The 12,089-nt window shown below is 42.4% G+C and overlaps 1 protein-coding gene across 1 annotated transcript; it reads left to right on the forward strand.

Annotated features, from left to right (window-relative positions):
• The first annotated feature begins 3,547 nt into the window (after positions 1 to 3,547).
• IL22 (interleukin 22) lies at positions 3,548 to 5,691 on the forward strand. The gene is made up of 5 exons (XM_085320519.1): positions 3,548 to 3,751; positions 4,522 to 4,587; positions 4,676 to 4,819; positions 5,057 to 5,122; positions 5,578 to 5,691. The coding sequence occupies exons 1-5, from the start codon at positions 3,548 to 3,550 to the stop codon at positions 5,689 to 5,691; spliced, it is 594 nt and encodes a 197-aa protein (XP_085176645.1).
• Positions 5,692 to 12,089: the final 6,398 nt, after the last annotated feature.

Here is a 12,089-nt window from a genome sequence, read left to right on the forward strand (position 1 = left end):
AGTAAAGAAAAGCTTGAGTGTATTGTGTATCAGAAAATATCAATAGTTCAGGCTCTAAGAAAAATATCAGCTACCGTACCGCTTGTTAGAATACTTGGAAATGTTAACATAAGAAAGAATTAGTGAGAAAGGCTACTTTTTTTCAAGATGCCTTCTTTAGAGAAGATTTTTCACTTTTATTCTTTCTACCCAGCAGTGGTAGTTTTCAGGCAGGGTTCCCCGTTTTAAAATCAAGTGTGGCTTTCCTCCACCAGGCTGCTGCTTCAGTTTAGAGCAGCCTGCGCAGGGAGTGGGCTCCTAGGTGAGCACAAAGGTCCATTTCCCTTAGTTCCACCTTCATTCTTGGCTCAGGCCCTTGGAGGCTATTCCCCCCTTGAACAAGAAAAAAGAGAAATTCTTTCTCAGCTGCAGCAGAAAAGCCTCTTTTTCCTCTTTCTGTCTCTGGACTTGGGGACTGGAGTGAGATCCAGTGATGGTGGCTTCACAGCTTTTTAGCTCCATCTTTCTCTAAGATGAAATGCCAAACGTATCTCATCTAGGGTACGATGAGCTGATCAGAAGGTTCTCTAGGTGATAGCAGTGACCAGTCACATTCCTGTTAAAAGCAAACTCATAAAAGAAATGATGGACCTTCTCTCTATTTCCAAAGTAATTTTCTTGACATATTACGGGGAATGACTGTAACCATAGCTGTAACGGTACCATAACTGAATGGTGCACCCAGAACCAACAGCCCTCAGTGGTGGCTGGTGGTGGCTGGGAAGAGGCTGAGTGGACTGATGAGCAGGGAAACCATATAGGCTGCCAAAACTAGTGGTTGGCAAGATTTTGAATGTTCACTTTTAAGTTGGGCCGTATTCACACCAAGCCAGAAAGATGGAAGGTATCTTGATAAAACTCAGAATTACAAACTCCAAGATTAAAGAATGTAAAGGCTTTAAGAATGTCATGAAAAGGGACTTTGTAGAATATGAAATAACATACAAAGAGCATTTCAGTGTCTGGAAAAATAAAGATGAATAGTAGAAGCTGGGAGGCAAACTAAACGAAAGAGACAAAACCTTTTAGAAAACCTCAGAAGGGCATCACAGCACAGCCAAAAAGTGGTAGGACAGGAAGAGATGGCTAATAATATAACTGAGAGAGAGACTCATGACATCTATAAATACAGGTATGTTCCTCTCTGCAGTACTAGAGAAGGCAGAAAAGATCTTGTAATCAGTGTAAAATAAAAGAGGTACAAAGAAAGATTCATCATGCAATTCTTCAACCTTCTCTCTGACCTTATTTAAATGCCTCTCAGGAAGTGCAGGGACCCTTGAACTGGATCGGCTCCTCGTGTGGGCAAAGAGCATGGCATTGGCTTATGCAGACCATGAACCCTTTCCACGGGATCTGAACTGGAGAGAAGTGGTCAGGCAAAATGGGATTCAAGTCAGACACAAGCAAGTGACCAAACTGAAAGAAGAGGGATCCAGAGCGACTAGTGGATGGCAGCCCTGGACCAGGGAGAGGAGCTGCCGCCCTTGGAAGAGGACTGAATGAGTGCCCAGCCATGTCTTTTGCTCTGAGATGGGGACCTGCGCACTGCTGGATGAACTGGTGGAGAAGTAACAGAACCTGAAGTTAGAAACAGATGTTGGCTATGAGACTGTGTTTAATGCCTGAGGAGGAGTTTGTGRGAGCGCATTTTGGAGGGGGCCAATCCCTCAAAACAGCCCCTCCATCTAGATTTCTCCAAGTTTGGTCTTCAGTAGTTGTCTCTTGGCTAAGTATGCCAAGAGACAGCTTCCATCTTCTCATTAACCTACTCCCCCGTGGGCCTATTAGCCTGGCAAATGAAAAATTCATGGGAAGGAGTTTACAGAATTACTCTCGAGTGGCCTGCGGCACTTTCAGAGTCCAAATGAGGTTGTTGACATCGGGGCCCAGCCTTGATCTCCCTTTGTGCTGCCTGTCACTGCCTAGATGTTGGAGGCCAGTAGGCAGCATGCAAACAGGTGGGATACCCTGTGAGAGGCAAGAAAAGGGACACAGTGATGACAGCTCTGCTGGAAGTGGCTCCAGGGCAAGGTCATGGAGCTGTGCAGCGCTGCAGTGGCAGGTATGTGAAGGCTACTGAGGCACAAGACAACCTTGTTCCATGGATGTGTCAGAGGAGGATGAAGTGCAAGTCCAGTGCCCGCTGGCTTTTAACTGCTTCCTTTTGGTTAAAAAGAAAAGAGCTGGACAGAAGAGAACTGGATATTTCAGCTCATAGGAAAGGTCCAGGTCCTCTGAGTTTGATAACAGCCAAGCTCTCTCCTCCTTATTTTGCCCCTCCCCAGGACTTCCCTTCCTTTTTTCCCCAGTTTCTACCTACAAGTCACCCCTGAAAAGTGCTCCCCTTGCTCTACCCTTTGCACATACAAGGCACAGGCTAGTGCTGGAGCTGAGCTGTGCCTGTGCTGTGAGCCCCAGGGATGCCCCATTTTCTCTCAGCTGCAGAGCTGGAGCCTTTCTGCACTGTGGCTGCTGGGCAACTGTGCGTTTGCATTTGTACCAGCTCTATGTGCTCATGCATCACCATCTCAGCTGGGCTGCATATTACTCTCTGAAGAGTGTAGTTTCCCTTTCATATCACACACAGTATTTTGGGCTTAGGGTTTAGCTCTTCTACTGCAAAGCCTTTATCTTAGCAACACAGGATCAGAAACATGGAAATTACCAGGATAAATGAGTGCATGAGCACAGTTCTGGTCATTAGCCCTGGTTACAGCTTGGGCTATAGGTCATTTTTTGGAAAACCAGAATTTGGAGACAAGGAGAATGATAAATGCAGTCCTACTTAGTTTCTGATCTCTCAGAGAGAATCTCAGTGATGGGCAGATGTCCAGTGACTTCAGCGGACGGTTGTGTGGAAAGGGTACTTGCAGAATATGAATCATGGGTTGTTAGTTCTTTGGGTCCAGCACAGCTTTTGACAATTCATGCACATCAGTCAGCACCAGCGGGGTACCAATCTTATACAACAGATAACAAACAGAAATAATTGTAAATTATAAAAACTGACATCAAATTGCTGAGCATGCTACAGTCAAGAATGAAGGCACACAACCATAAATTTCACAATTATTTTTATGCAAAAAGAATTCAGGATTCTTACTCCAGTAAAAGCCCCTGCTTTGCCCCTGAATTAAAATTTGGTTTACTTTATAAGAAACTAAAGATTACAATGGTCTTGAAGTTGTATTTGTGGGTTTTGTAGTGGTTAGGTAGTTCTCAGAAGAGGATACTGGAAAGTAAGAGACTTGCTGATGTCATTTTTAATTCACCATCAGCACCAAAAAAAAAAAAAATGCTGAGAGGGATGATGATGGGCCTATATAAGGTGCACCTCACCTCCTGCAGAGCACAACGAGAATCACAGCAAAGGTAAGGCTTGCAGTCTACGTGCGTCTCTTGCTTTGCCTTGCCCATTCTCTCTAATGCTTACACTGCTGTCTTTCATCAGCGCTGAACACCATAGCTGCAGCTCACTGGTGTTGACTACTTTGGGTCGTGAGCCATGGCCTCCCTGCAGACCTGGACCAAGTGCTTCACAGGATGGATCTTCTTCTGCTGCTGTTGCTGTCTCCCTCTTCTTCTCACCAGCCCTCTGCCTCCAAAAGGGGTAGAAGTAGCTGTTATTGGTCATCATGCCTGCAGACTCAGGAAGATCAACTTCCAGCAGCCCTACATCAGGAATCGCACCTACACCTTGGCTAAAATGGTACAGTAACCCACCTTCTTCATGGCAGAACCTGAGAACCTCCTCTCCTCTTAGTGCCCAGGCTTCTCATCTGCAATATTTCCCTCTTTTCCTCATAACCTTCTCCAGGAGAGTGCGTATTTGTGGTGAGGCAGAGTTCTACACATAGGGAGTTGGTCTGCTGTCTGCTGCTTGTGTAGCTGGGGAAGCTGCTGCCTCACCTCCTCTCCATCCTAGAGGGAAAGGCAACCTCCTGGCAGAACACGGCCCTTTCTCTTGATCTGGCAGTTGTGAAGCATAATCTTAAGTTTCTCTTCCCCCACCAAGTCCATTCAGAGCTAGGTTTGGCTGTGACTACAGTCATGGCCAGAAAGGTCCTCAGACATCTACTTCATTAGGTTTCTTGGCCTGCTCTTGCCCATGTTGTCTCATCATGGTGTGCAACCATCGAGTGCTGCAGCACCTCCAGCAGCACTGTGGGCCAAGGTGAAACTGGCCAGGGGGAGGGATCTGATTTAGTCACCATGACCACTATGACATTTGATGTGTATGAGAGGGACATAAATTCAGACTTCTGCTTATGTATTTTCCAGTGATGCTGACCCTGAGTCTCACACAATCTGAGGGTGAAACAGTCACTTTGCCCAAACTTATCTACCTGTAACAGGCTGTCTTTCTATGGTCTCCATTAATTTGTTTCATCTGGACTATCATTGATGAAAATCTTAAGGTTTATTATTAATTTTAGTCAAAGTTCCCTCCCTGTATGACCTTTCCTTTCTTCTTTTCAGGCCAGGGCTTCAGACCAGGACACAGATAACAGGCTCATTGGACAGCAACTCTATGTTAACATCAAGGTAAGTTTTACACTCGAGACTGCTTTTTGCATCCCTCTGCATTACTCTTTTATTATGATTTAACATGCACTCTTACTTGCATACATAGGAAAACAACCGCTGCTACATGATGAAGAGAGTTGTACAGATCATTGTGAAAGATGTCCTCCTGTCTGAAGCCAAGGATCAGTATCCCTACGTAGAGGAGGTGGCACAGTTCTTGGCATCCATGACCTCAGAGCTGAGCAAATGCGTAAGTAGTGTTGGGTTTCCTTCCCCTTCGGCGCACTGTGACTCTCAGTGCTGCTCCCGAATCTCAGAATGCTGCAAAAGTGACAAAATGCAGTGATATGAAAGGAAACCTCAGATCAAAGATATCTGACCAGAGGTTAATAGAAAGGTGTGAAAAGGGGGGGAAAAAGAAACATACTGTTGCAAATAGCTGCCAATAATACCTCTGATTTTTTTTTTTTTTTTTTTTTTTTTGTAGAAATTCTCAGGACACAGAGAGCATGTTGAAAAGAATTTGGAAGAAATGAAAAGCAAAATGAAACAGGTATGTTTTTTCAATACTTAAAACCAGCAGTTCCCAGCCCTGGTCGCTCAATTGGTTGGATTAAGACTGACCTAATTATGAAACTAACATCAGGAGATTATTTAAGAGATGAGGCCTGCAATGGCATTAAAGAGGGTATTAGTTATATTTCCGTCTCCAGCCCTCCTTCACTGCTTCTGTAAACTCTCCACAAAGGTTAGAGTAATTTAAAATTGGCCTTGAGAATTCAGGCTGCAGGAAAATATAAATACTAGGTTGGATTTGGATGAGTTAGTTTATCAAAAACTACAAAATTTTTAGTTTTTTAGTTTTAGTTTATGGCTAACTTTAATATAACTGCTTATGAGAATAAGGAGGGGAAGTTCTAGATTCAGTTACTGTGACAATCCTAAGTGCATATTTAAGTCTTCTGAGAGATAATAACATGTAAAAACCTATGTTCTGCTCTTTTCTAGTTGGGAGCAAATGGAAAGAATAAAGCTATTGGAGAACTGGATTTACTGTTTGACTACATAGAAAATGCATGTACTGACACCCCAAAGAAGGGAGGGAACAAGAAGAAAAACTAAAAGAATTGCGAATCAGACCAGAAGTCAGGGCTTCAAGAAACTCTTACTATGAAACAAATTGATTAACTCTTACGGAAAAAAACCCGCACCCTTAGATGCTGTATATTTTTACCTGTACCAAAAATAGCAAGCCAAGTGGGCACAGACAGGATGCGTATTGCTGCCTTCTTTGAAAAAGAAAGCTCCAAAACAGCATTTGCAGCTCCATTTCAACAAAGCACGACAGTTGTTTTCAAAGGCACATTTCTGTCCTGCTAATCCCTGTGGGAACGAGGCAATGGTTTCTGTATTTTGTAGGCTGAGACTTGACAGCTGTCAATCAGCTCTGTTCAATGTAGGCAATGATACGTAGCCAAGATGTTTTGAGCCTTTAACCTGGAAACCTCTCTTGCATATGTTGCCCCCTTCTGACCTTTACTTGAAAAGTAGATATTTCAGACTCTTTTAAAAATTCATCTTATCATTCATATTTAATGGTAACTTATTTTAAAGTAATAATTATTCAGTACTTTTATTTATATACATTAGTTGAAAAATAGTCAAGGAAATGTATTTATGAAACTGCACTCAAGCCTTTTAAATAAACTATGAAATTAAAACTACTTTACAATATTTATATTCAGATGGATTGTTTTGTAAATGCTTATTCTTTAATTTATTATAATAAATATTTTGGTCCCCGAATATTGCTGTGTTATAGAGCTTTTCTCTTTTACTTGAATGCAAGGGAGATGACATATGTTATGCCTATGTGGCTGCTGGGCTGGAGCTTGTATGCTTTTATCCAGCAAGGATGCAAACCCAGTCTGGTGAAATGCTTCTTCACCACAAAGCTGAAAATTCAGCTTATCACCAACCAGGAATTAGTAAGGTGAGTACGGGCCAGCCTGTCTTAKAGAGGGTGGTCGAATAAATAGCATCACTCCCACGTTACAGAGAAATCTAGGTCAACTTCTTAGCAAAGGACAGTTTGGATCAATTTGCCTTGTATCATCAGGAAATAGAGGAACTAGATCAAATGAAATGCTGCCCATTGAAGCAGCTGGAAAGAGTCAAAGTGGAGGAACCCCATCTATTATGGAAGTTTCCTCTAGAGGACATTTGGGTGTGTTGATTGAGGTTGCTGGTTGTACCTCTCTCCTGTATCAAAAAGATTTAATCAGAGGACCTAAAGCTGAAGTGTTTATGTAGCTCCGTATGTTGCAGAACTGTTATACCCTGCTCTTTGGTGGTACCTTGTAGAAGAGTCATTAGTGTTTGTGAAGTCAGTGCAAGCTTATCCTAACTTGTGGAAACAGAAATGAAGGCTAAAACCAGTCCTGCCTCTTCTGGGGCAGCAGGCTCTCCTGGAGGATGCAGGTGTAGTCAGACACAGCTTGCATTTGTATTTAAAATGACAGAAAATGACCATGTGCAATGACCCTAATGCAATTTATCATTTGAAAAGCAGTCACATTAAACTTTGCTAATTCTTCACTTAGCTGGACAGGAAGTAGTTACTGCTTTATCATCTCAAAAACCTTAATTCAGGCCTCTTCTGAAACACACTTGGGTATGCTGGGCTAAGCAAGTCACTATGTGCCCTGTGGGGCTGCTCTAGACCAACAAGTGAGACTTAAAAGGGGTTGGAGAAGATGTTTCCCAGTCCCACTGGAGGATGCCCTGCTCTAAAGCAAAGATCATTCTATATTTCTCTTTCTGTTAGATCTATGGCCTAGGCAGAAATGTGGTCCTAGCTCACACGAACCTTCATAGGTTATGACTAACATCTTAAATATTATACAGAGATTGGGGTCAGGCAACATAGGCCTCTGAGTCAGTCATGCGTGGCCAAGCATCACCTGTGAAGCGTCTTACTCATAAATGAGCCGCTGGGTTCCCCCTCCGTTTAGCCTCTGAACTGTTTTGAAGTCTTGCCAGTAGCAGATTGCAGTTGTCCAGCTTTGATGCAGTAAAATTGACAGTGACTGTGCTTGCTTGCTATCCCCAATTCACTGCCGTCTTATCTGGGTTGAGCACCAGGCAGTGTACCTGGAGCCACTGGGCTGGTTCATTTGTTCTGCCTCACTACTCCCTTAGACAAGGTCCTGCCTTGATTAGACACTGATGAAAAGTCTCCTCTTGGTCAGATGAGCTGGAGAGAGGCAGGTAGTAGCTGTTAACTGAAAACGCAGAGTCTCACTGCCCCATAGACATGCCAAGTAGTGTCAGGGGTTTGAGAGCATTTTGTAAGGGAAGTGCTGGGTGCCTACTCTTCGTACAGTCTCCTGGACAGAAACAAGTGAAGCCACTGGAGAGCAGTTTCATCCATTACCATCCTCTGATGGTAATGCAAGTCAGTCAGCAAAATCCCCTGGACAAAGATAGCTGCTGCATCTAAGAAAACTAGACGAAACCATTGCCAGGACAGGAGCACTGACAGAGGAGCTGCTGTGGTACAGCCAGCTCCGTAAGTGCTGGATCAAGGTTAAAGAGGTTAAAGACATCCAAATAATGAAAAAGTCAGAGAAAAGATGTAATAGTGGGTTGTCAGCAAGAGGTGTTTTCTTGAGTAAAGCCTTACCATTTCCTCCTTCAGGGCAACAGGTAGCCTGCCCTTTCCTAAAATAATAATAAAAAACCCTGTGAGTCTCCTCAAATAAAGGAGGTTACTGAGGCAACAGTGCAGGTGAAGGGGATGTGTGTGAAGTTCTGAAAATACAGCACCTCAGGGAAACTTTGACTGAAAGAAACCCATCAGAGGATGAGACACTTTCTTCCTCAAAATGGCGTTCTGCCACCACCTTGGCAGAGCAAGTTTTTAGTCCTATTGTCTTGATTGGCAAATAGCTGCTAATTGAAATAGCCTGGGCATATCTGACAACTCAGAAAATGTACTGAGAACCTGAAAAGACTATGATGGTGGAAAAAAGGACTTTGTTTAGATTCTTACACGTCCACAGCTAAGAATTTCAAAAATTAGATTTGACATGAAATTTCTATCTCTACTTATCTTACCACTTGCTTCTTTTGTTACAGATCATCCATAAACCAGGATGAGCTATGTGAAAAATGTTTGCTAGAAGGGTATCTAGAAGACTGATGATTAGACACTGCAACTTCCTACTGCTTCAGTAGAGATATGATAAAGAGATGGGCAGAACAAGAGACTTCCAAAGCTATTTCAGGAAATTCTAGTACTATTGATCCTCTAAGGTAAATTATAAAACTGAATCCTTCACCTCTGGTAGAAAAAAAAAAGAACTTCCATATGCTTGAGAGCAATAAGCTCTCAATAAGCTAATGAATTGAGCCAAGAGATATCTGGGAGAAATAGTGGTGGGAAATCATTACTGTCCTGGTAGATTCACCATTTTCTTTCGAACAGAAGTGAAAGACAGCCCCAAACCAGTTAGTCTCACCAGTCTCACATCAGCTGTTGAAGTGAGGTGGCAGAGAAACAGGATTAAACTGCCCCCTGCCCATGTTGGTCTTGGACCAGAGTGATTTTGAGATACAGCATCCACCTGTACCCAGCTGGAACAAAGTCTATGGTGGACTGAGACTGTAACACTTTCCTGTGTGAACTCACAGGCTAAAGTGAGATACGATCCATCTGGGTGACAAATGTCTCTTATAACTAGATACAAGCAGCATGGCTTACTTTGCTCCACACTCTTTCTTTTTTTATCTCACAACATATGAATTATGCACCAGTTAGCAGCTGAGGCAGAAGTGGCCTGACAGTGACAGCTAGTCAGGCTTCGACAACGCATTACAGTGTTAGGGCTTTAACATTTTTATTGTATCATACAGGATATTTAATTTATTTCTTGTGGAATAAGCGATGATATTGTCAGAACAGTTGACTGACATCCTATATCTCATCACTTAATCTTCCAACAGCTGACAGCAAAGGAAGGAAGGTTCCTGGGAAATTCATCTCACTTGACCTTTGACAACCACAGGGTAAATACCTGTCCCAGAGCTAATCACTCTGGGCTCCCTTTATAGTCAATGGAGGGCAATAAGAATTACCCAGGTGTGATTCATCTGGCCTATGTTAGAAGTTTATAAAGACTGCGTCTTTGGACAGAATGGGATCGCTGTGCCCTAAAAGTACCTATTTTCCTCCTCGGTTGTAAACGGAGATCAGTCTGTGAAAGGATTGCACCTGCTGTTCCTCGTTGATACCACCTCTTCACAAACCGGTAATAACGTATTTCCTTCTTCTGCTACTTTTAGGACCCTTCCGCATTGTCCTTTCAGAGCTGTGCTATGCAGAACTGTGCAATCAATCCCTCAAGCTTTCTGTGCTGGGGCTAAACATCAGTGAAAGCCCTTTTGTCCACCAAAGGGTAAGAAACACCTGTTTATTAACTTGTCCAAACTTGAAAACAACCAGGTGGAAGACATTGACACAGAAACCGCATGAGCTGGACCCCTGGAAATGCCACACAACAAATTTTGCAGAATTTACTTCACAGATTTTCTCACAGGGAACATGTGGTTTGTGAAGGGCTGTGGGTGGTGGCTGGTTCAGAACAGACAAAGGAAGTAGAAATTGGAGATTTCACTTGCAACCAAGGGAAATTTCTGGGACAAACAGTTACTAACCAAAAGAAAATAAAGACGTACTTTCAATCAGGCAAGCTCAATTTCAATTCAGTGAATAGTTACTGCTCAAAAAAGGGAAACCATGTTGAAATGTTTCATTTTGACATTTTCTAAATAAAGTATTTCAGCTTTACGCTTCAAAATAGTTTTATGGTTTAGAATTTTACCTACATTTTCTTTCAAAGCATGAAAAAAGGTTTGAAAGCAAAATGGGCTGTTTCATTTTGAGTTGGACAAGTACTTTTGGCTGACCCCAAATGAATCTTTTTGGTTTAATTTTTCAGTTGGGTCACCAAACTGAAACTGCGTTATTCACACAATTCTAATTTCCGTTGCCCTATTTTTCTTCCCTTGCCCCTGCTCCCCCCAAGCCATGGAGTAATAGTTGTAATTCCCAGGGGTCCTCGACCTAGCCGGGAGTGCACCTACTCCACATCTTTTATCGAGGGCACCTCCATCCTAGAGGTAGGGAGACCTCTCCCGGAGCAGAAATTGCCAGAACTGCCTATTTCTTAGTTTGCTTTGTGTTGGCTTTCCTTCTTCTTCACTCACATCAGGTGACTAGAACAGACCCTCTTTTCTACATAGAAAATTCTAAAACATTTGAACTAACTCTGAAACTTCATATTGTGAAGACAGGGGAATCCAAAGCATGAAGAGAAGTTTCCACATCCTGCTGAGTAAGTATTGGTGACAGCTTAAGAAACGTCTCTTAAATACATAATGAAGAACGTTCCTCAGTTATGAGATTTACATATTCAGTAGCTGAATATATATTTTCAAGTGACCTAGAATGATAGGATGTTCTGATATTTCTAATTTGCTGTTGGAAATATTTTCTGGACAATGTAAAGAGCTGAAAGTGTCTTGGTGGTCAACCATCAGCGTGTGATTATGTCAGCCTATGCTTTAAAGCACCAACAGTTAGCTAAATCGTTCTTTGAAGATGGTGTGAACTGCAGCAAACTACTATGTGTGCCTTTCAGTTCCTGCCATGGTGAGTAGCCAACGGATGTATGTAAAACTGGTGTAATAGGGAGTAGAATTAGGCTGCTAATGTGAAGCAGGATTAGCAGAGATGTTAAAGTCAGTCTCAGGTTTGTGAATGATGCTGTCAGGTCGGAGATTATGACCAAGGAAAGAGGAAAACCTACGGAACAGCCTGGTGGGACCCAGGGTGTTCTTCACAGGCAGCTATTCAATGGCATGCTACAGAAACCAGCATTTTCAGATGGAAAATAATGTAACCTCTAGGAAGGTCCAGACTAGGATTGCATGTTGTTTAAGAAGCCTTATTTGAGTGAGAAGTAAATGATCAAATGCAAACTATGGAGAGGCTAACGGCATTTCTGAGGCCACACAGAGTTCTCAACTCATGCATACCCATTTGTAACACCTTTTTTCTGGGTTAACATGCAACTTCAGACCTTATCAGATGAGCAGCACCAATTTCACCACTAGTAAAAGTGTTAAACTATTATGTAAGTGAGAAGAGTTCTTCTGAAGTCTAGGAAATGTCTCTCAGCTTAGCCTTTGAATTCCAAATCCCTGGCCAAATTTACAGATATTGATTGCTGTCATTTCATCTGGAATACACTGACGAATGATTTAGAAATAATGGTATTTTTACCCCTTTCCTCTTATAAGAAGATGGAAAAGTGCTCTTGAGAAGAGCTGTCCACTTGTCTTCGGCAAATTAACTCATGAGACCTAAATATAAACACTTTTTTGATTATTAAGGATTAAGGCACAGCATTAAATATTTATCAGATCAGACTGTTTTTCTTCTTTAAGAYTGAATA

This window comes from Rhea americana, unplaced genomic scaffold (assembly GCF_003343005.1).
Source record: "Rhea americana isolate MKP2758 unplaced genomic scaffold, rheAme1 scaffold_64, whole genome shotgun sequence".
NCBI lineage: Eukaryota > Metazoa > Chordata > Aves > Rheiformes > Rheidae > Rhea > Rhea americana.